Here is a 25,803-nt window from a genome sequence, read left to right as displayed (position 1 = left end):
TAATGACATTTGTAAATTTAATTGAATTCTAAGAAAGAAATATAGTCATCACATTCAGGGTTCAAACACCATTATTTAAATATGGTTTAAATACTTTGTTCCATAGATTCTTATAGAAGTCAAACGTTTAAGAAGTATTTTTTCTCATGATATGAGAAATTTAAAAAAGCCAATTTCAGTGGAAAAAATTCAGAGTTCATGTAGAAGCCATATATTATATGGAGACAGTGTTCTCATGGAATTGAATTCCTGGAGCTGTTAAGAGAAAAGGTCCAGGAGTCAGAGACTTGGGTTCAAATCCTGTTTCTAAAGTTCTTGGACAGGCTTTCATAGTAAATGCTCCATAAGCTAATAAAATAATCATAACATGGAGCTATGGAATTTCTATAAGCTTTTATTAAAAAAATATTTACTGAGTGCATACAAAATGCCAGGCATGGTCCTATGTACTGGGGACATCTACCCTTGGGAAGCTCAGGGAGACAGGTGATAAACTTGTAAGGACATTACTGTTATAATATTAGGCACTAAGGGTAAAGCAGTAAACAAAACAAAAACAAAGTCCCTCTCTTTGCAAATTTACATTACAATGCCTTATTTAAGTTTGTTCACATTATTCTGGTTCATTACAGGCAGTGTATAGCTTAGATTTCCTGACTAGAATTTTTTACTTTAATCAACAGACTGAGGTCCCTAATTCAATAAATTAACTGAGGTTAGTTTGCAATTTTAAAAACATTATTAATTTTGTCCTTTCAAGCACTAATAGACTTTGTTTATATTATCAGTACAAGTAACAGTGAACTTTCTATATTTTTAGATAGAAAAATTACAACTCTATTTGATGTGGCTGAAATGTAAAACTTAGGCACAATTAAAAATATTAAAACTGTAATTCTAAAAGTTATATTCATTAATAATTTTTGAAGGAATTCCATCATTTATAATTTAGTAATTTTCAATTTGTTGAGGACAGATTTGATCTAGGAAGATCTTGATTTCTACTAACCTCATCATATTTACAGTCCCATATTTGAGAATTTAAGTGAAAGTTGTTTCCTGGGACAAAAAGAGAGTGCTATTTCCATCTTAACCAAATGTGCCAAAATTTTATTAATTATTAACCTTCATTAACTTATTACTGTACTCTCTTCTATGTTGTAACTAATTTAAAGCAAGCCTGAATGAAGGTCTGTGTTTTGTAAAAAAGAGATCACCCATCTTGCCTCAGGCACATGAATTATTGAACAAATAATTGCAGGGGACCTGTTGGTATAGAGAACATTATGGAGGCGGAATCACTAATGGGCTGGGCAGATTTCCTTCTGGCCCAGGGACAAACACCAGTTTCTCTATGACGCATATGAGGGGGGATGCCCAAAAAACTGGATTTATTTGTTAAGATTGTGTATTTATTCTCACATGTTTAAATTTCAGTCATCTTGAAAGGACTCTCCATTTGATACAACACACCTATCAAGACTTTTCTCCACTGCTCAAAACAGTTTTTGAACTCATTGATTTTGATGCCTTTCAGTGCTTCTGCTGTTTTTTTTGTTTCACCTCCTCCACTTTGGCAGAATATTTCCCTCTGAGGACTATTTCATGAGAGGGGGCTGGAAGGGAAATAAATAAAAGTTGCTCGGGGAGAGATCACGTGAATAGGGAAGGTGGGACATGGAGGTCATGCTGTTCTTGGTTAAAAATTGCAGAACACTGAGCCCAGTTTGGGCAGGTGCGCTTATAAATCACCCATCATGAAGTGGACAAGTGTGTTGAAAGAGCCTTCAAAAAAAATTCACTAAAGTAGAATGTAGCCTCTCACAACAATGCCAGCTGGTACACTGATACAGATGGGTTCCTAGAATACTGACTTTGTCGGGGAAGCCTGTACTCCAAGGGTCCTGCCGTCCAGAAGATAATTCCAGTTTATTTTGGGTCTCCCCCTTCATAAAAGACACTGTAACATTGCTTTTGCTCTGAAGTCTATCTGCCTGGTGGATTTTTAGTATTATCAGTAGCATAGTTCATTTAAATGGATAGATTTGCTTAGGGATGTGAGTGTTGAAAACTAACAGAGCCCCACAGAAGCCCAAAAACCAGGGGGCAAAATCCACCTGGTGATAGGAAGAAACTACAATAGTACAAACCTTAAAGCTTAATGTAGACATGAGCCCTGGCTGGTGTGGCTCAGTGGATTGAGCGCTGGCTTGTGAACCAAATGGGTTACTGGTTTGATTCCCAGTCAGGGCACATGCCTCAGTTGCAGGCCAGGTCCCCAGTGGGGGGCACGTGAGAGGCAACCACACATTGAAGTTTCTCTCCTTCTCTTTCTCCCTCCCTTCCCCTCTGTCTAAAAATAAATAAGTAAAATCTTAAAAACAAAAGCTTAATGTAGACATGAAAAAATATGAAAACAATTAATTTAGAGTCGGAATGATAATGGAAATGTAAGTGAGATAAAAAACCAGGGTCATAAAAGATAAATAACAAGAAGTACCACACTTAGAAGACCTGGGACCATCTTTTCCCTACAGTTAGTCTTGGTCTGGCCATTAATGGTTTACCTAGATTAGTGGAATGCTTGGTTCAGAAGGAAGCTGCACAGATAGTTAAAGCTTTAGAAAACAGGATACATGAGGTGAACAAAAGGCATTAAGATTTTTGAAATGCAAAATAAAAGACTGAGGGGCAACAAAGATTTCTCCTTCAAGAATAGAGCCACATGTGCACACCTTGTATATTATGTGGGCCCTGCACTGTGGGAATAGCAGAACGCTCGGTAGCCTCTAAGATTAGAACAGAGAGAAGCACTCTCATCATTTGAAGGAATGAGGCATCATTTTTGGAAGTTAAAGTGAGACTGTACAGAGGGAAATTTTGTACCTTCTTCTCTGGTAGTCCTCTCTGGACTGGTTTAGGCATCGCCCTGCCAGAAAACCTCATTAGGGAAACTCTTAAGGAAACTTCTATAGTCCAAGAGTATTCTCACTTCAGGGTGGGTAAGGCTAATGATATTTCTAGTCCAAATAGTCAGAAAATTATTTTGCATTTTAATAATATGATTCTTATAGAATTATCTCCAACAATGGCTTGGTAAATGCCAGTTCAATGAAACGACTTCTACAGTTAGAACCTTGGTAAGACATTTTTTTCCATATCCTTCAGAGTTCTTTTAACTTCTCTAAATATTTGTCTTATTAATGACTCATTATTTCCTCATCTTATTAATATATGTTTCCTTTGTTATTCATGAAAGGGTTGTATTGTTGGCTTTATGCAAGGGTGCTGATTGAACATCTGCAAATGTTTGCTTCATTGGTACTGAGAGAGAAAAATGATTTGTGTCACTGACAATGAATTATTACATCTGTTTGTAGCTGTTAAATAATTTAATAGAATTTATAAGGCCTTCTTTCCTTGGTTAAACTATGGACAAATCAGTCTCTGCCTCATCTTGAAACGAACAGGACAAAGCCATCTTGTAATTTGCATTTTGCCAATTTTGATGTTGATAAGATACTGAATGACTTTATATTTACCCTTTTTACATTTGCGTATGCCTTTCATTTAAACTTGAGACAGGGCAAATATTATTATGAATAATAAAAATAATTTATAATGAGAATTTTTTAAAAGAGAAGGTTTAGATTCATAGAAATTTTAAGAGGAGGGTACTGAGATTTCTCATATAGCCTCTGCCCTCATGTATACACAGCCTCCCCATTGTCAACATTCCCACCAGAGTGGGAGTCCCACAGAGCCACTTGGTTACCACAGAAGAAACTGCATTGACAAATCATGATCACAGAGAGTTCATAGTTTACATTAGAGTTTAGTATTGTACTTCTGTGGGTATGGACAAATGTATAATGACATAAATCCAGCATTATAGTATCATACAGAGTATTTTTATTGCCCTAAAAATTAGTGCACTATCCATTCATCCATTTCCCCAACCCAAATCCTGGCAATCACTGATTTTTTTTTACTGTCTCCATTGTTTGGCCTTTTCTGGAATGCCATATGGTTGGAATCATACAGTGTGTAGCATTTTTGGGTTAACTTCTTTCACTTAGAAATATGTATTTAAGGTTCCTTCATGTCTTTTCATGGATTAGTGGCTCATTTCTTTTTAATGGTAAATAATGTATTGTCTGGATTTATCACAGCTTATTTTTCTATTCACTTACTAAAAGATGTCTTGGTTGCTTTCACATTTTGGCAATTATTAATGAAGCTGCTATAAGCAACCCTATGCAGACTTCTGTATGGACATAAGTTTTCAACTCCTTTGGGTAAATACCAAGGAGAGTGACTGCTAGATCTTATGATTAGAGTTTTGTAAGAAACTGCCAAACTCTCTTCAAAGTGGCTTTAGCATTTTTCATTTCACCAGCAATGAATGAGATTTCCTGTTGCTCCACATCTTCATCAGCGTTTGGTGTTGTCAGTGTTACAGATTTTTTTGGTTATTCATATAGGTATGTAGTGGTATTTTGTTTTTGTTTTAATTTGCATTGTTCTGATAACATGATATGGAGCATTCCATGTGTGCTCATTTGTCATTTTTATATCCTCTTTGGTAAGATGTCTTTTAAGGTCTTTGGCCCATCATTTAAATCAGGTTGTTTGTTTTCTTCTGGTTGAGTTTTAACCTTTGTATATTTTTTATAATTGTCCTTCTGAGCCAGCAATAACAGCTGAAGTCTGTTTCCTCTCCACTCTTGTCAGACCTCTGATTTCCTCCACCTCTTTCTTCACCCTTAACATTTGACTTTGCCTTATCCTTTAGAAATAAAATGGAAGCCACCAGGTGGTAAATATTCATTTTACCAGCACTGATTCTTCTCGTCTACTCATCGCTGTACTCATCCTCCTTTTCCCATCTTGTTCCAATGGAGGAAGAATTACTATGATCAAAGCTATTCCCTCCAGATGAGCCCTGGATCTTCTTTTCTCTTTCTTCTCAGTTGTTTTCCCTTCCTGTCATTATTTCCTTTATCCTTAGTTGTTCCCTCTTTGTTTCCCCCTATTATAACAGTAGAAAACAAAACAAAAAAATCTCTTTTATTCTTTTCCTTCTCCAGCCATTGAATCTCTCAACTCCCTTCTTTAGTCGAATTTTTGTATTCTCCACTCACTCATTTTTCAATCTACTAGTTTCTACATTCTCTGTCTGCTGCTCCAATAAGACTACTCTTTCTAAGATCGCCAATAACATTGATGTTATCATCTTAGTGGACCTCTTACTAACATTCACCATGCCTATCTTCTTGCTGCATTAGTCTCTTCCCTGGCTGTCATGACTATTCCGGTTCCCTCCTGCTGCTTTGGCCTTCACTCTTCATCCCCTTTGTTAGCCTTTCTTCTAATTGATTGCAAAATGTACTCACCAGAAGTTCAGTGCTAGGTATGCTTCTCTTTCTCTGCTGCCCTCTTTCCTTTGGTTATCTCATTTAATTGTATGGTTTCAGATATTGCTAAGAAGGTGGCAGCTTCTAAATCCAAATTTCTGTCTTGAACCCAGGTTCAAGTCCTTTATTTTTTTTATTTTTCCTTGAGGTCGAGTCCTTTATTTATTTTTTTATTTTTTACAACTGCAAATTCTCAACAACTCCAGAGCCACTTACAGATCTGTTCCTTCTTTAGTCTTCTCTCTTGCTGTAAATGGCTCCTCCAGCCACTCAGTTGCTCAAGCCAGAGATCTGGGAGTCATTTGCGGAAGTTCCTTCATCTTCTCCACTATGCCCGCACTCCAGTTCCAACAAGTCCACTTCTCTCTTGTTCCTACCCTAGTTTAGTATACTCTGACCTCTCCTACAATCACCATCAAAGAGATCTTTTCCTTAATAGTTTTGTTTCCCAAAATCTATTTCCCAGCAGATATATACCAATGTATATATTTAATGTAAGAACTTCCATCTTTGTGCCTTAACACCTCCGTAGACTAAACTCCCGATTTTTTGGAAAAGGCTTTTACAGCCCCGCCTTATCTGGCTTCTTCCTGCTCCTCCAGCTTCATTTCATTTTTTTTCTTCTCTGCCTGTGCATTTGCTACACTGGCCTGCTGTTAATGTGGTTGCCTCAGGACCTCCCTGTGTTGTTTTTCCTGCACACTTTCTGCAAGTAGTATGAGAATACTGTTCTCATACTATTTGCCTGGTAATTTGGCCTAAATGTTAGTTTCTCAGGGGACCTCTAAGACCCCATGGTAGTGTAAATTAGCCCCCTCTACCTATAATATTTGTTTTTTCTTTCATGGCATTTCTCATAAATTTTAGTTACATGTTTCCATGTTTGTATGATTATCCTTTAATATGTATTCCTACTACAAGTGCCATTGCAAGATACTTACTGTGTACGTAGCTCAGGGCCTAGCACTAATTTGGGGCTCTATAAATATATATTGAAAGAATTTTAAATATTCCATATTTAAGAGGAATTTTAATACCATATCCTCTTTTGGACCCCTTGTTTTGAGGGGCATTTTTGCCATGTAATATAAAACTGCGAGGAAGAGATGACTAGTGTAAGTGACAATACTTTTTATTCAACATTCAGTGAGAGAAAACAATTAGAGTTGTAACACTTATATTCTTTACCATGGCAAAGGGGTGAGAAAATGCACTGGGAACCAGAAAAGTATAGTAGTATAATGCAGAGGTGGTGTGAGCTGACAGTAGGAAATTCAACTAGGAATAGAAACATCTGGGTTTGATGTTCAAATCTGCTGCTGATTTACATGTTTTCTGCAAGTTATTCAGTTTTGTTGTGTCTTAGCTTTTCTCGTCTTGAAAATCTTGTGGGAATCTCATGAGAAAATGAATGTGGAAGCCCTTTGAAAGCTATAACACTTCTTAGAAATGTGAGGTGCCCTTACTCTCTTTATTTTAATTTTCATTTATGAAAGTAAAGTGATTCACTTGGAAGCTGTTAAAAGACTAATGAATTTAGTCACTCTCATAGATAAGACTAGCTGTAACCTTCTCTCAATTTATGCAAGTTTCTATGAAGAAGCCATCTAGGGATGATGATATGAAACTAAGTAACTGTGGTGAATGCATTAAGGATTTCCTAATTCTTTCCAAGCTTCCTGATAGCAATACTAATTAAGTTTAAATATGTTGGGATGTCAGGTCTTTTTCTAAGAGATTAATTAGAGATAAGCCTCTCAGCTATTTGTACATTACTATGCTTTTTCATTGTAAAGCGTTCAGTAGAAATGCTGTTTTAGGAAAATGATTATGGATTATAAATGGTTTCATTAAGTACTTCATTTCCCTGTCATTCTACCAGTTCTATACTAACAAATGACTTTAATGTTCTTTTCACTGATAATTTAAATGAGATCTAAGAGATGAAACCTTATTTTGAAATAGGTTTAATTTAGTTGACCCAGCATGACTTGGAATCCTTGCTGCCTATGATCCTATTATGATTAAGTACTGAGGAAGAATCTGTAATGTGGATATTTTTCTTTTATTTCTTCACTGTGGGATAAAAACATCTTTAGTCCTTTCAGAGAACATTAGTAGAGATATTAGAGACTTATCCTCTCAGGGGATGTGCCAGTCAGTTTCATTAACAAATGAGAATTCAAAGCCCTTTAGTAAAACTAATGACCTTATGTAAGCACTCCCAGTTCAAATCCTGTTTTAAATATCTTTGTGCTCAGACAAATTGATAGCCTAGAGATCAGTATGTGTTAATTTACAGTACTGTAAAAGGATGTGATTTTCATCCCATTTTTAAAACTGCTAAGATGAGCAAGTCTAACTATTTCAAATTTCATATGGTTTTTAAACTTCTCTCAGTCCCCAAAAAGCAAGCCACCTGGCTGTAAAAAAAAAAAAAAAAGAAAAAGAAAAAAAAGCCAATGCTTAAGAATATACACCAGAATTTACTGTTACTATTTCAGCTCAATTTGGCTCAGAATACATGGGATATGAAAACATTTTTATTCTGGTTACCGTTTCTTATTATTTCTTATGATTATATTCTCATGCAGCAACCATCCTGGTGGTTATTGAGGAGACTTAGTGTATTTTGATATATTTACAACTATTATGTTTTTCTGAGTGTAAAAATGATTCAGAAAAATATTTTCTATTTTAAGTAGCATTCAAGATAGAATATTGGTTTCATTAGTAGAATTTTATGATTCACAGGTTAAATGCAGAGAACTAAGCACAGCTGGTATTAATAGAAGGGTGTTTTATGTGGCAAGGATGGACAGGAATTACTGTATGAGTTGGGGCTAGTTGAGTTTAGATATGGAGCTCCTATTTAAAAACTCCACAGCTATACATACATACATACATACATACATACATACATACATATATACAGGACTGTGGGTTAGGAGACAATGAAAAACAGTTGTCGTACACTATATTTTTCAAAGACTTGGGAGTGTGTTAAGGGGGACAGAATGCAAAGACAAATTTGGACTCATATATCTAGACATGAAAATAGAGGGATAGGCCAAGGCTTCTTGGTGGAGAACTTTTAAAGCTACATTTTGTATTTGATAAAAATGGTTGAAATTTTGATAGTTAAGATGTGTGCACTTAAAGATTAATGTTCTTATAACCTATATGAAATTCTTGTGGAATTCAATTTCTTTGAAATATATTTAAATCCCAATTTAATACAACAGATTTGAATCTCATTACCGGAGGAGTGCATTTAATTGAAACCAAATTGATTTAAATAACTAGTCAGGAGATCTCAGTTTAATCTCCTTTTCTTTCTCTGGGAATATTCATCTACTTATACCTATTCTCTAAGCTTACAGGCAGCAAAAGTTTAAGAGGAGACATACCGTACATTTTCATTTAAATAATTAAATATCATGAGATTAATTTATAGATATATTATAAAATTGAATTGTGCTTTGGACATTCTTTTCACCAAGGCTAATTAAATTTCTAAAGTGTAAGGTTCTAAAGTAATTTCCAAATCAAAGGCTTGTTGTGAGATTTAAGGGATATTTTGTCATACTGTAATAGGGAAAAATTAGCCAGTCCCAAGAAAATTATTTAATTGTATTTAACTGAAATAACACTGATGTAATCATTTTAATAAAAATAAGTCCATGAACTTTGAGAGTTTAAACATTTTAGCTATACCTCAAGTAATTCTTAAAAACATATCCTTAACTATCTCTGCAAAGCAATAGATTTGTTTCTATTTTGATTATGGAGCCTTCACTGGGTATCAACGGAAGAGGGAGGACAGTCCATCTAAAAGAATCTCTGGGCTGGGAATACGCGTTCTCTGAGACCTGCCATCTGTTTGTCGCAAGTGGACAGACGCTGATGTTCAGTTAATCAGAGGTAATAAAATATGGATTAAAGTATTAGATGCTTCCAACCCATTCCAGAAGTTAGGGATAAAGCTTGAAACCTTTAATCAGATTCATCTTGATGTTCAAGTCAAGTTGATATTTGAGCGAAAGCTTTTGTATGTTTATGGTACCTAGTCATGAAAGGCATATTCTATTATCACAAGAAGAAAAAATATTGAGGATCTGTTTGCACATTACATTTGGTCAAGAGCATTAACATCATATTTTATGTGTGGTTCAGGGGTCTACCTTATGGAAAACTCAGAGATTGCTCTTAGAGTTATTACCAAAGAAATATTCAATCAGGAAGTTTAAAAATAATTTAAATGTAAGTTTTAGAATATATAAAGACTTAATAAAAATGTAGGAACTTATCCATTGGTTAATTTATACATTTATTTATTAAATGGTAGATTAGACTTCTCTAAGTCTAGAGAAAATTAATTTAGACTGTACATGAATTCTTTCTTAAGTTTGAAGAGACTCGCTTTTTTATACAATTGACATATAACCTGCATGTGCTAAGTCACATGCACTTATAAAATGGTTTCTAAAAGTAAATTCATTGTTTTTAAATTTTCCATAAGATTTTTGTTAATGAGAATGTTTTATGTACCCTAATTAGAATTTACAAATGACATATGTAAACTGAAATCTTGTTCTTGCCAAATATTTCACAGAAAACAATGAATTCCTGGAAGTTAATCATTTTTCAAATTCTATTTTATTAATAAAATGCTATGCTTTGAAACAAGGCTGGTTATATTGATTTCCATTTAAGCTAATAGAACTCTGTTTTTTAAACTGAGAAATAAATGGCATATAACACTGTAATAGTTTAGGTCTATAGCATAATAATCTGATATATGTATATATTGTGAAATGATTACCAGAATGACTTTAGTTAACATCCATTGCCATATATAGTTGCATTTTTTTCCTGTGATGGGAATTTTTTTTTAAGATTTTATTTATTTGTTTACTTATTTATTTAGAGAGGTGAAGGGAGGGAGAAAGAAGGAGAGAAACATCAATGTGTGGTTGCATCTTGCATACCCCCTGCTGGGGACCTGGCTTGCAACCCAGGCATGTGCCCTACACTGGGAATTGAACCGGCACCCCTTTGGTTTGCAGGCTGGTGCTCAATCCACTGAGCCACACCAGGCAGGGTGTGATGGGAATTTTTAAGATCTACTCTCCTAGTAATTTTTAAAATAACTTTCTTATTTTTATAAATCACATCTGTTTTTGACAGTCATCTCCAATAACTTCCTATGATAACAAGTGTTAGAACTCACATAATTTTGAAATATGAGGGTGGGTCCCCAAAAACCTGGAATTGTTTTCTGGAAGGCAGGCCCCTTTGAAGTACATGCTTCCCCGGCGAGGGGAGTTTTCTGTGAACCCCTCTGTATCAGTGTACCAGTTGGTATTGTGAGAGGCTGCGTTCGACTTCATTCCATTTTTTTTTGAAGACTCTTTCAAAGGGTTTGCCCATTTCATGATGGGTAATTTTCTGAGTGCATCTGCCCACACCGAGCAGAGTGTTCAGCAATTTTTGACCAAAAGTGGCATGATCCCCATGTCCCACCCTCCCTATTCACCCGATCTTGCTCCTAGTGACTTTTTTTTTGTTTTCCCAGATGAAAAAGGTCCCCAAAGGGAAATGTTTTGCCAATGTGGAAGAGGTAAAACAAAAAAACAGCAGAAGCCCTAAAAGTCGACAAAATTGGCAAGTTCAAAACCTGTTTGAGTAGTGGGAAAAAAGTCTTGATAGGTATATTACATGAAATGGAGAGAACTTTGAAGGTGACTGAAGTTTAAACATGTAAGAATAAATATACAATTTTTAATAAGTAAATTCTAGTTTTTTTGGGTCCCCCCTCTCATATATTGGGTATTTCCTTTTTAATTTTAAAAATGCTGTATTCAGATTTGGATGCTTGGAGAAAAATATGTAAATTCCAAAGTGACTAAAATCAAAGTAAATTTTAAATTGGTGTCTCATACCTGATGGTAAATACTACCATTAAAAATTTAAAAGTTGCAACAAAGGAGGAACTACTCTGGATTGGCTATTTATATTTAGCACACGAAAGAAAGTGAGAAATTTTGTCAGGAACATTTGTGAAATAAGTCCATTTAATAACGTACTATTCTGCGGATATTTTAATTTTTCAGATAAAGTGGTTTAATTTAATGTGCAACATTAGTTAGAATAAAAAAATAAAATTATGCATAGATTTAAAGACCTAATTATCAATTTCTGATGAATATCCCAATTAAACATCAAGTTATATGCTTATACTTAGGGCATTATATTTAATCTTTACAATAATGCACTAGAAGAGATACATTAGATATAGGTATTAAAAGTATATGTTTACATATTTTTCATTATAGATTTTCTTATTAAGGGACCATGACGTGCTGCGTTCCATAAAAAGTGCCTCTGATTAATCCTCATACCAGAAACAACCAAGTCGAGGCTGGCACATGTTCAGCCGGGATTCCAGGGCCCTGCTGTGCAGGGAGTCTCGTGAGAAAGGCCAGAAGCATATCTCAGTCTCCAGGCCCACTGGTTCTTGGCACCTCTGCTGAGAGTTGCACAGGCTACTGATGAATTTTAAATGTCGTGTTTTTTGAGTGTGAGGTGGACATCTGTCTTAGAGAAACAGGATTGATAGCAGCATGGCATTCCTCAGAGGCTGTGGAATAATTGTCAGATGACCTTTAGTGGAGTCTACCTCATTTTGTTCACAGTGGCGCTGCTAAGGCACTGTATTGTAGCATATTCTCCTGGGTCTTGTAATGCACAAAGCCATGCATTACAGCTAGCATTGGGGAGAGTTGAAAAGATCATGTTTTTGCCTAGAATAATGGGAGTGTTAATGTTCTTTGTAACTGAATACAAAGTGGATTGTGAGGGATCTAAGAGGGGGATTGGTAAGATTTAAGTGAGAAACGAGGCTTTTCCTGTGAAAGCAGTTGACATTATAAAGGAGCATCTACCTTTATGGACCTGAGGGGAAATAAAAGTTGAGAAATGAAAGCTCATTAGCCAGTGAGGTTTCACAATAACTAATTGCACCATTTGTGCTCTAATGCTGTGGGGAGAACAGAAATGACAGGTATTGATGGAACAATAGAATAAATTGGATATCTGGAGATAAAGGTTTCCAAAGCCAGTATCTACCTGGTTTTCTCTGTGCTCAGGCCTCCTCACCTACATAGACTTAATTTCCTCCTTAAGAAAGAAAAAACAATTCAAATAGGTGAAATAGTTTTTGATTCTACCTGTGAGTTTGTCCTTTGAGTGTGAGCACTGATTGACAATGAAAGGTCATTAGGTTTTAATGATTTCCCTTCTTGAATGAATCTATAGATGAAGGAATATAGACAAAGATTCAAGGAGAGGTAATTCTTTGCCTTTACGCCACTGTTGTTGAAGAAACATCATTGAAGTAGGTTTGTTTCAGGTGTTAAGTAAATAACATTTTAAATATATAAATTAGGATACAGTGTTCTTTACATTGTGGCTCACAAGTTATTTTGGTATCCTTTACTGTTACTTTTACTATTCTTTTGTATCAATTTCTTCCTAGTTTTTTTTAATTGAAATATTATTGACGTAATACATTATCTTAGTTTCAGGTATACAACATAATGGTTCTATATTTGTATGTACTGTGAAATGATCACCCAATAAGCCTAGTTAACATCTGTCACCATACATAGTTACAGATTTTTTTTCTTGTGATAAAACCTTTTAAGATTTACTCTTTTAGAAACTTTCAAATCTACCATACATTATTATTAATTATAGCTGCCATGCTGTACCTTACATCCCCATGACATTTATTTTATAACTGGAATCTTCCCAGTTTTTGTCAAAAATTCCAAACCACAGCCATTTAGCCTGTAACAAATATTATGGTCTAGAGGAAGACAGAAATATCTTCTCAAAAATGAAAATGGTAGAATGTGACTTCTTAATCCTGATTTTACTATTACAGTTATTTTAGGAGACATTATAAATGATTAATCTATTGAAAATCCAGCAACATTCCGCTAATATGCTTTCCAGTCTGACTATTAGCAGTTTCTGTGGGGGCCCAGAAACAGGACTGAGGCATGTCTGCACCCACGGACGTCATCTTCTGGGTTCTGCAATGTCTCTTAGAGATGTCCCACTGTTAGGGACAGGGTCTCTGGCACATCCAGGAATGATGGAGTTCAAGGCTGAGCTGTATAATTTAAGATACTCTTTCCATGACCTAGAATTATAGTGAGGCTCCATGTAGAAGTTGTATTTGTTTTCTTGTTAAATGGCAATGTTTTTACAATTATTTCTTTGTAGGCCCTCTTTATAGATTTTGAACACTTCAATGCTTAGTTTGCTTCTTTTCTGGCTTTAACTATCTCAATAAAGGCCTCAGTCTTAAAGATATAACAACTCTATGTAATTGCTAAGTACTTCTTTTTAATATTGCCTCATCAGCACTTGTGCTCCTTTGTGATCTTGGTTTTCAAACATCCTTAATGTTATTTCAAGCTGTTTTTATTTAGGTAGAAGTGTTCATTATATACTTTGCTCTTACTAAATTGGAAGGTTTTTTTTGTCATTATTCTATTTACTAATTTTATCAGTTATAAAAACCTATACATTAAAAGGCTGGTGGAGAAAAAAAGCATTTATTCTCGGCCACAGTAGTGTTAGGATTAATGATTTTTAAAGAAAAAGAACCACTAGGATGGTACCTAGCATATAGTAGGTGCCCAGTCAATCTTTGTATGAGTGAATGCTGTCATTTTAAGTGATACATGGGGCATGCATAGTAAGAGTCATACTTGAAGAAAAATCATAACTTGGATAGAAATCATACAGCAGAAGAGCTTGAGATAATCACTTTATTTAGAGTGTCATTTCTTCATGACTTCAAATGAGTGAATGACTCTAGTGAGATATGGCACAGTGGAACCTTCCTATGTGCCTTGGAACCTTCCAGTGGTACCAAGAAACCACCCTGAAGCAGACTCTTTCTATATTCTCTCCCCATGTTTGCCTATAGAACATCAATTATTTTGCTTTCAAGTGAGGAGAGAGTCAATTAAGGGATGTCATTTCAGGAAATATTTAGGGGGCACCCACTTCCTATAATTAATTTAGTTTCCTATTCTTACCTCAGTGTATGCATATTGGAGTAGATTTCCTAAAGAATATGGCTTTAGTGCATTTTATTAAATCGATCACCTTTAATAAATGAAATGTAACATTAAATACAGACATAAAATTTAACCTGGCAAGAAATATGTGCATGTTTACACTTAGCATTGGCTTTGATTAATTCGGTTGAATTATAAAATGGTGTGAAGAACGAATGCTTTCTTTATGTGTAATAAAATCACTATTCAGTTTCTTACAAAATAGACTTAGGGAGCTAGTAGGAGAGCCAGTGGTTCACAGAGCTGGGCCAGGCTTCAGCCACTTCTCAGCAGTGAATACCAGGACCTCCACCTCCACTGTAACATTAGGTGGGTCACATGGTATTAATCATAAGTAAATTATGTCACCTGTTTGTGGCTTTAAATTAAGTAATTTGAGTTTGCATGAGAAAATAGCTTTGGACATTTTAATGTGGAATGAATGCTATAATTCTATAGTTGCAACCCTTCCTTACCTGAAACTTGAAGGTAACAGATGTAGCGAGGATACTCCCCAACCTCCTTGAGTTTTGTGTGTAGAGTTAGGCCTTGTGTGTGTGGTGGTTTTCTCTAGACTGTCTGATGCCAAACATGGATGTGGATTTGGGTGGGGCAAGTGTACACATTACAGCTCAGCTGGATTCCTTGAACTATCACATATCCAACTCAATAAAGCCAGCATGTTTGAGGATAGTCTTTTCCCGGATTATGACTCTATGCCTCATCCATTGTTCCAGTCTCATTTGGGGCTACTGTACCACTCACTTGTTATGTTGTAGCCATCCTGGCCTTTTTTCCCCACCAAAAGACCTTTGTACCTGCTCTTCTTTCCTGGAACCCTTTGCTCTCAACTCTTTTCTGGTTGCAGTTCGGCTTTCCCCTCTATTGCTGTCCTCACCATACTGAATGCAACACAAGACATTTTCTCCTCAATCTTACAGTACATCTTTTTTAAATAACAAGTTTATTTTTTAATTTTTCAGTTGCAGTTTACATACAATATTATATTTATTTCAGGTGTGCAACATAATAATTAGATATTTATATAACTTATGAAGTGATCCCCCAATAACTCTAGTTGCCTATCTGACACCATACATAGTTATTACAGTATTATTGACTATATTCCCTATGCTGTACTTTACATTCCTGTACCAGTAACATCTTAACAGCTGAATCCAGTAAACCCTTTTAACATCTTATTTTTCAGCACTCGCTTCTTGAAGTCTATCCTTAGCTTGTGTGGGAGCTCGTGCTCCCAGTTCTCTATTCCTTACCTTCAACTTTTTTTTCAAGTCTCCTCCTCTCCTCAGCACCTATATCTCAGTGGCCCATACTCATCTAAAATCTACCATCGTCCAAAGTAAACTTAGTTCTTCCTCAACTTCACCTATCCTGGTATTTCGTATCTTAGTTAGCAACAATTCCATTCATCTCTCATTCAAACCAGAAAATGAGGAGTCATTTTAAACCCAGTCAACAGCTTCCGATTTTACCTCTTATTTCTTGATACTTCCCATTTCAATTTATCCCTTGTATTAGTAATCTAACTTGGGCCATCAACTTTTCTTTCCTTTAATGCTATAGTAGTCACCTACAGCACCATCTTCAGTTTTATCCATATTATATACTTTCAGCACACGTCCACAGTGGTCTATCTAAGATAAAAACCAGACCCTATCTGTTCTCTCAGCTCTACAATATGCTAGTCCCTAGCATGCAGTAGGTGTTTATTATTGTTTGTTAAATTAATGAATGAAGAATGGAAACCAGAGGTCTTTCATTGTCCAAATTTGGGGTTCATTTGGATTATAGACTATGTGGTCCATAATCCTTTGAAGTTTTATGTATCAACCAAAATTCTGTTTCTGAGTTTTGCTCAAATGTTCATAAAACCAGGATAAAAATGATTAGTGTAGTGTTATAGTTTACAGGTTGTTTATACAAACAGGTATAATCTTTATGGTGAAAATAAGGTTTACTCTTAGTTATAATCTATTAAACTTTTATGTGAAGACTTTCTTAAGAGAACTATTCAGAAATTTTTTTACCTCCTTTTACAATAAGAGAGAAAAGTGAATGTCATTTTGACAAATTTGAATTTATGTAGCTGGATTTCTGCATTATAAAACAGAGATTCCTTTTAATCACAGTTTGACAACTGGTGTTTTGATTGCTGTTCTTGGAGGTTTTGTAAAGTTGTTCTATTTAAACAAAGAATCATTTTAGAACTCTTCACTAAAAAAACAACTTGCTAAAAAATGAAAAAATATGTGACAATATAATTAGATGTTTAAATATGTTTATCAGATCAACGGTAGGAAAATATGGATACGACATTTTCTTTATTCTTTGATTGCTGTCCAATGCTTCAGTATACTCCTTTTTGATGATAAAATATACATAACATACAACTTATTATTTTAACCATTTTTAAATGTACATTTCTGTAGTGTCAGCCACATTCACATTTTTGTGCTTCTTCAGTATACTTTTTCCTGAAATTGTTATATGAAAATAATTCAGCAGTTTCATGATTGAGACTGAAAGCCTAGCTTCTATTGAATAGAAGTGTAGTTTCTCTGGGGCTTATCAATCTGTCATGTGAGGAAAAAAGATTTGTTTGTTGAGTTTTCGTTAAGAACTTGCAGCATATCCAACCACATTGGTCTTAGGAGAAAAGCCCATGGGAACTTATGAAAACAAACTGATTAGTTGGGCTTATTTGAATATTTATTTTCCAATTTTAGTTTAATAAAGCATTTGAGGGAGCTGTAAAGATTTTACTATTGTATAGGAATCTCATTTAATTATGATTGTTATCTTAATTCTAATAGTAGATAAGCAACCATGTCGTAGGAAATAATGAAAATTAAAACATTTGTACAATTCCACTTAGTATATTGAAGTTACTTCTAAGATAATGTAGAAATCAACCCTTATATCATGCGATTAGACAGAAATCATCTTTATGATATGAATATAGTAGAAACAGTGTTCATAGTCAAATCAATGTCTTATATTGTTTTCAATAAGAGCAAAACATTTGCCTACTGCATTATTGTTTATAGAACTTCTTGATTCTAATGATGAAACCTTTTATATAGAGTATTGATTAATTTAAGAAGACAGTAGGTCAAAAAGTATTATTTGGAAATTTTCAGAGACCATATAAACAAAATTTTTTGTTTATTTGTTCTATTATGTAATTTCTTTAAAAGTGATTCATTTTCGTGAAATGATAATTTGGAAACTTAAGCAGAGAGTGTCTGGAAATAGGATTGAGCTCCATGCCTGACTTATTCTTGGACCCCACTAGAATACAAGGCTGAGCTTTAATTGAGGGGACAGATACATCACAACGTGTTGTTCATCGTAATAAATTTAAACTTCCTTTTGGCAAGCAGATTTAAGATAAATTTTGGGTGGAATTGGTACTTTAGTATCCTCCCTTCATTCTAGAGTAGAAAAAGTTTAGCCCTGAGATAAACAGGAAACTCTTGTACTTTATAAAAACCTTCTGGATAGAACTTATGGTCACTGGAGTCAATAATCATCTAATGAGCTATCAGGTTGGCTAAAACATCTGTTTAGTGTTTTTCCGTAGAATAAAAGACACATTGTTCATTTTCATCAATAATTTTATTGATTTGAATATTTTGAGCATGTTGACTATCTCCCATGTGGTAGAACATTGAGCGTTCTCAAGTAATATCTTGATTTGATCACTATCAACGTCAACTGACTGGTCTACCTGACTATGGAGCATCATCTGTGAGAAATCTGCAGCATGAAACTTCACAAACCACTTTTGACATGTTTGATCAGTCACAGCACCTTTTCCATACACTGCACAATCTTTTTTATTCTTTTGCATTTCAATTGCGTTTTTACCTTTCTTAAAGTAATAAAGCATAATATTCTAAAAATGTGTATTATCTTCCATCTTCAATATTAAAATGGCTACACAAAGAGTCACCAATTTTGATTTTTTTAAATGCACACTGATATGACAGCTGTCACATTACAAACTAACAGTTGTTTTGAATGAAGCTAAAGACAGCCAAGTGCTATTAGAGCTGTCTTACAGAAAAAAACAAAGGAACTTTTTGGCCAACCCAATATATGCAGTTAAGAGCACACCTGAGCTGATAATGAACTTAGTTTCTCTTTGAATGTGCAAAAAGTATCTGTCTTCTCAATATGTAGATAAAACTGCAATAGATTTTTTCTCATTTCATCATCAATTTTTTTGTATTTATCAACAAAAAGGATCTATAACCAATATGTCAACTTTTAAAAATTGGGGATGTACCTTGTCTGTTTACTGAACAGTCTTCCTTCCGCACCAACAATGTGCCAAGATCTTCTTGAAGGAAATCAAGAATTGGAGTATAGGGTTTGGCAAAGGAGTCATGGTGGTGAAGAAACTCAGGAGATTTGGAGTCGTTCATCTTCCCTGTCCACTCTAACAGTTTCCATTTTCCCTCCTCCCAACATTTCAGAGTGAATGGGTAGTGGGACCACTGAAAGAACAGATCTCCAGAAGTATCAGAGTCCTGGAACTTTTCTAGCATATTTTGAATGGAAGTAATCTTCCTCTAGTCAACAGCAGACAAGCTAATTATTTGTTAACCTGTGCAATGATCAGTTTTTTTTTCTCATTTGGGAGCTCTGTAATAACTCTGGATTTTGTCCTTTGTGAGATGACAACCTAAGATCATATCTTTTCTACTGGTTCCAAGTTGTAAGGCATCTTGAGATATGTTTTATCATCATGCAGGAATTACAGGTCAAAGCAAGCAAGAAGTGTTACGGGGCAGGTGGATTCTTTTGTAGGCTAGATATAGAACATTTATCTCTTGAAGGCTTAACTTACTAGGAGAGAAAGTGTATTGATTTAAGGAGATATCACCAAAAAGAAGAGAGACTTTTAAAAAAAATCTCTTGACAGCAATAGTTTTGTTCTCATAAACAAAGAGTGGCTCAAGTCAAGAATAGAATATGAGACTGTGAAGATTGGTGTAACAACACATAATAATGCATAGGGTACAGGAACCATAGACATGTTCTTAAAAGAACACTTATCTCCCATTTAAAGTTTGTTAGGAACTATTAAAGCTTTTATGACTGTCTTGACAATAATCTTATTTGGAACATGGTCTCCTTATATAAAAATAATTTTTAATGTGAAAGCTCTCATTAGCTTAAATGACTAGTCAAATGGTAGCATTAAAAGCTGAGTCACAGTCTAATTTACCCTCGCAATTCACAGTTTCCCTCTTTATTTTACTTGCTAGATTAATCCCGTCTCGGCGGTGCCATTAGGTGCCTGCCTTGGTGGTGTGAAAAAATACACACAAGTGTCATGGTATTTCTGAGCATGTGGGCCATGATGAATTTAAATGTGTTCTAACAGTGCATCTGTGTATAAATAGTTGTTTTTAACTTCAGGGTGAGGAATTTGACCACTATGGGATAATTAAAAATAACACTCTCTGGAAAAGCAAGAGCAAATTTCTTAAATGCCAGGGCACCAAAAGGCAATATTCTGTAATCTAAATTGGGTAATTTATATCTTTGCCACTGGAAATAGATATATATTGGAGTTAATGGACCATCCCACCAATGTTCTAGAACCAAAGCAAAATTTGTTTCCTTTTCACAAGCAAGGTTTTAGTCAATTGACTAATACATCATTCTGTCTTTTCCGGAATCATAGGAACAGGAAGGCTGTTATAGGCAAGACCACAATTAAATGAGGCCTTAGAGAAGAGATTCCACCTTGTTTTAAAAAGGATGCTGTGCAGGAGACAACCTAGACTACCCTGGCTATACTTTTCAGTGTTTAAAATGGTAGTTCCATGTGGCTGTTTTTAAACACTTCAGTTTATCACTGAAAATTTGTCTTAGATGCTCAGAGGTCAGAATTAAGTGATCAATTTCCTGATAACATCCAATATCCTAGTTGGTGCCTACTGAAGGCTGTCCAATGACCAGATATGTGAGAAAATGTTCCTCTTCCTTTGGAAAGAATGACCTTATAAGCACTTAGAGTTTACAAACAATATATGTGCATTTTCTTTTTTTGAATCGTACAATAACACTCTATTATATAGAAGGATTATTAATTTCTATTTAAAAACAGAAATAATGACTTGGAAAGGGAAGCTAAGTTACTTACAAAGGTCATATATCTAGTGAGTGGAATAATTACAAGTTGAGACTAGTTATTTTCGCCTTAAGGACAATGCCTTTTGTAATCAATACTTTGCTGCCCTCTTTGATATGCTTATAAAATTGGGCAAAGTAAACATGCATCATGGTGCTTTTGGGAAATTTGTTCCTGGGAGAATTAGCTGAATCAACGAGATGGTGGTTGGAAGCATTATTAACTTGAGTTTATGGTCGGAACAGAGGAAAATATAAAGAAATATCCAGTTTAAGTGATATTGGTCAGATGATCAGTGTAAATGAATTGGGAGCGATAGTGCAGTCTGGGGCTAACAATGAAATCTGAGTATTAGTATGAGTATTTAGAGGAATGGACCTATAATTTAGGAAAGACAATAGAGAGGGCTTAGACACACCCAAGAAAGAAATAGCCATAAGAAATAATTAACCTGGATAAGGCACATTAATCTGAATGGAGGAAACTCAATGCCCTGTTGGCTTTGGTCAGGGGAGGGTGAAATGGTCTGAGGTAACCGGGGCCCTGAGACTGAGTTCCAAGAGCACTTAACAGATACAGGGAAAAGGCAAGGTGCAAGCGTTCCCATGAAATCTTATGGCAGAAGCCTTTGAAATTTAATTTACATTGAAGCAACTGTAAAAGTTAGTGGAGCTATTCATATTTCTGTTTGGTTTTAAGCTGTGACTACTAATACCCTTATACCGAGACGCAGGTGTGAATTCTCATAATATTCATTTAAACTGTTTACCTCAATCCGCAAGTTTGCTCAAATGAGAGTCATGTGTCTACTGCTAGCTCTCACTCTGACTTCCAAGACACTTACATTCTTCAAAATAGTTTGAGAAAAAAAATTTAGCCAAGCTTTATTGTAAGTCCTTTGTCATCTGCCAGAAGAAACTAATTTTTAGTTAGGTTATATTGTAAGCTCTTTATGATGTAAAGTATGTGAAGGTTAAAATTTTTTATTTGAACTAGTTTTAAGTATAAAACTTAAACTGTTGCAAAACATAAATAAGGAAAACTTTTCAGGGAAATCCACCTTTATTTCTTTCACGTACCTGTAAAGACATTCCGAAGTTGTCGAAGTACCAACATGTAGAGTTTCTTACAAAATCTGCTTTAATGAGCAAATAAATGATTTATAGTTAACTACTTCATTTTACTTCAAAGAACACACAGGCATTTGAAAAATATGTTTTTTCCTGAACCTAACAATATCAATTTTCTCAACAATCTCTCTTTTCTAAAACAGCGAAAAGGTAAAGTTAAAGCTAGCTTCTCTCCAAATAATGATAATATCTGAATGGAGTTTAAGGATTTCAGAATGCCACTGAATTTGCGTTTTTCTAAAGTAAATTGATTGATTATTTTCAAATTATTTTACAGGATCCATCAAACCAAAAATGCGGCGGAAGGAAGAAAACCGTGTCTTTCAGCAGCATGCCATCGGAGAAGAAGATCAGCAGCGCGAGCGACTGCATCAGCTTCATGCAAGCTGGCTGTGAGCTGAAGAAAGTCCGGCCCAATTCTCGCATTTACAACCGTTTTTTCACTCTGGACCCAGACCTCCAAGCTCTCCGGTGGGAACCGTCCAAGAAAGATCTCGAGAAAGCTAAGCTTGATATTTCTGCCATTAAAGAGATCAGACTGGGGAAGAACACAGAAACATTTAGAAACAATGGCCTTGCTGACCAAATTTGTGAGGACTGTGCCTTTTCTATACTCCATGGGGAAAACTACGAGTCTCTGGACCTAGTTGCTAATTCAGCAGATGTTGCAAACATCTGGGTGTCAGGGTTACGGTACCTGGTTTCTCGAAGTAAGCAACCCCTTGATTTTATGGAGGGCAACCAGAACACACCCAGGTTCATGTGGTTGAAAACAGTGTTCCAAGCAGCAGATGTTGATGGGAATGGGATTATGTTGGAAGACACCTCTGTGGAGTTAATAAAACAACTCAACCCTACCCTGAAGGAATCCAAGATCAGGTTAAAGTTTAAAGAAATCCAGAAGAGCAAGGAAAAGCTAACCACCCGAGTGACAGAAGAGGAATTTTGTGAAGCTTTTTGTGAACTTTGCACCAGGCCAGAAGTGTATTTCTTACTGGTACAGATATCTAAAAACAAAGAATATTTGGATGCCAATGACCTGATGCTCTTTTTAGAAGCTGAGCAAGGAGTCGCTCATATCACTGAGGATATGTGCTTAGACATTATTCGGAGATATGAATTTTCTGAAGAGGGACGTCAGAAAGGATTTCTTGCAATTGATGGCTTTACCCAGTATTTGTTGTCACCAGAATGTGATATTTTTGATCCTGAGCAAAAAAAGGTCGCCCAAGATATGACCCAGCCGTTATCTCACTACTACATCAGTGCCTCTCACAATACCTATCTCACAGAAGACCAGTTCCGGGGGCCTGCTGATATTAATGGGTATGTTAGAGCTTTGAAAATGGGCTGTCGAAGCATTGAACTCGATGTAAGTGATGGTCCAGATAATGAACCCATCCTTTGTAATCGAAATAACATGACAACACACCTTTCCTTTCGAAGTGTCGTAGAGGTGATAAACAAATTTGCCTTTGTTGCTTCTGAATACCCACTCATTCTGTGCTTGGGGAATCACTGCTCCATACCACAGCAGAAGGTAATGGCTCAACAGATGAAAAAGGTCTTTGGCACTAAACTCTACACCGAAGCACCCTTGCTGTCAGAATCCTACCTCCCATCACCAGAAAAATTAAAAAGAATGATCATTGTGAAGGGAAAGAAATTGCCTTCTGGTTCAGATGCTTTAGAAGGAGAAGTAACTGATGAAGATGAGGAAGCTGAAATGTCTCGAAGGATGTCAGTAGATTACAATGGTGAGCAGAAACAAATCTGGCTGTGTAGAGAGCTCTCTGATTTGGTATCTATTTGTAAATCTGTTCAGTACAGGGATTTTGAACTGTCTATGAAAAGCCAAAACTACTGGGAAATTTGTTCATTTAGTGAAACAGAGGCCAGCCGAATTGCCAATGAATACCCAGAGGATTTTGTGAATTATAATAAGAAGTTCTTATCAAGAATCTATCCAAGTGCTATGAGGATTGATTCCAGTAACTTGAATCCACAGGACTTCTGGAATTGTGGCTGTCAGATTGTGGCAATGAATTTTCAGACTCCGGGGCCCATGATGGACCTCTACACAGGCTGGTTTCTCCAAAATGGAGGATGCGGGTACATCCTGAGGCCATCCATCATGCGGGACGAGGTTTCTTACTTCAGTGCGAATACAAAGGGCATTGTCCCCGGGGTGTCTCCTCTAGCTCTTCACATCAAGATCATCAGTGGCCAGAATTTCCCAAAGCCCAAGGGAGCTTGTGCCAAAGGGGATGTCATAGATCCCTATGTTTGTATAGAGATACATGGAATACCAGCAGACTGTGCAGAACAAAGAACTAAAACTGTACAACAAAACAGTGATAATCCTATTTTTGATGAAACTTTTGAGTTTCAAGTTAACCTACCTGAGCTGGCCATGATCCGCTTTGTTGTTCTGGATGATGACTACATTGGGGATGAGTTTATAGGGCAATACACAATTCCGTTTGAGTGTTTGCAGCCTGGATATCGACATGTTCCCCTGCGCTCTTTTGTGGGTGACATCATGGAGCATGTAACTCTTTTTGTCCACATAGCAATAACCAATCGAAGTGGAGGAGGAAAGGCACAGAAGCGCAGTCTTTCAGTGCGAATGGGGAAGAAGGTTCGAGAGTATACCATGCTCAGGAATATTGGTCTGAAAACCATAGATGACATCTTTAAAATAGCTGTTCATCCCTTACGAGAAGCCATAGATATGAGAGAAAATATGCAGGTAGGAAAAATCCTATTTATTTTGACCCTACCCTTACCAGGGAATATTCTGATTTAGTAATGATCTGATTCCCCAGATAATTATTTGAAAGGTGGTATATACCCAATACCACTGAATTAAATTTAATTTTGCCCCTGATAAAGCAGATGTATTTTATATTTCCAATTGTGAGTACTGTATTAAATTTGCCCTGCAGTAAGCCAGTTAATGGACTATCAATGTAGCAAATGCTCCATAACTTTTAAATATCCCTAGTACATAACAAACTGATATATGGGGGTGTATATATGAAATGTGAAAAGAATAGAATATAAAATATATGTGTGTGTAATATATAAAATATGTATACAAACACGTGCATAATAATTACAACTGTATATATAAAATATTTGTGGATATGAGCATGGAAGGGAATTTGGAATCCTATAAATCAGGTGAAATGCCTATTTGATTTTTTTTAACATTTTCAGTTAAATTTTATTTTTTTAAAAAAGCAGCAGATCAACATTACAATTCAAGAACCTAAACTAAATATGCACTTGACAGTGAAGCACATCTTGAGTATGGAGTGAAAACAGTTTTTAAAAAAAATCAAATGTATCATCTCCAAATACCCAAATAATTTTGTTGTTGTTTAAATGTACAGCAATAATAAATTATTCCCCACAATAGCAAATAAAACTAAACAAACAAAAATGAACTCATCAAAAACGATTTAGTCTTCTCTTAGAAATGTAGTTTAACGGTTTAATTGAAAGAATATAGATTCTAGATTAAACTCCCTCCCCCTGTGATCTTGAGAAATTATTTCATGTTTCTCATCATTGGTTTTCTTCATATGAGGTAAAAAAATAGTAATACTTACCTCACAGAGTTATCATGAGAATTAAATGAGAGTGTATATAGATTGCTCAGTTTTCATTCAGCATGTAGAAGTTCAATGTTAGTTTTTTTTCTGTTCATCAATGCTTGTAATCAGAGATGGCTGCATACTTCTTTCTTCAATACTATTTAATACACTTATTCTAGGCTCATGTAATTGTGAAGCAATGAGACAACAAGGACTAAGCTCCTACAATGTGCAAGGTGTTGGTTCCCAGAAGCGGCAGTGGTCTATGTATGAGAGCAAAACAGGAGAGGAATATTTTCAATGTACTTTATTTGCTCCTTTAGCTAATATTTTAAGAGTAAT

General features: G+C 35.5%; 1 protein-coding gene across 2 annotated transcripts in view; it reads left to right on the top strand.

Moving 5' to 3' along the window:
* The window catches only part of PLCL1 (phospholipase C like 1 (inactive)), a 307,752-nt gene that overhangs the window by 214,891 nt on the left and 67,058 nt on the right, over positions 1-25,803 (top strand). For both annotated transcript variants that reach the window (XM_054585880.1, XM_054585881.1), the window contains exon 2: positions 22,137-24,611. In XM_054585880.1, coding sequence (XP_054441855.1) covers positions 22,137-24,611 — 2,475 coding nt within the window. The remainder of the gene's footprint in view (positions 1-22,136; positions 24,612-25,803) is intronic.

The sequence above is a fragment of the Pteronotus mesoamericanus genome, unplaced genomic scaffold (genome assembly GCF_021234165.1).
Source record: "Pteronotus mesoamericanus isolate MK-2021 breed Mesoamerican mustached bat unplaced genomic scaffold, CSHL_Meso_final contig_90, whole genome shotgun sequence".
Taxonomy (NCBI): domain Eukaryota; kingdom Metazoa; phylum Chordata; class Mammalia; order Chiroptera; family Mormoopidae; genus Pteronotus; species Pteronotus mesoamericanus.
The sequence above is the reverse complement of the archived record's forward strand: the minus strand, read 5'-3'. Positions and strand labels throughout refer to the sequence as shown.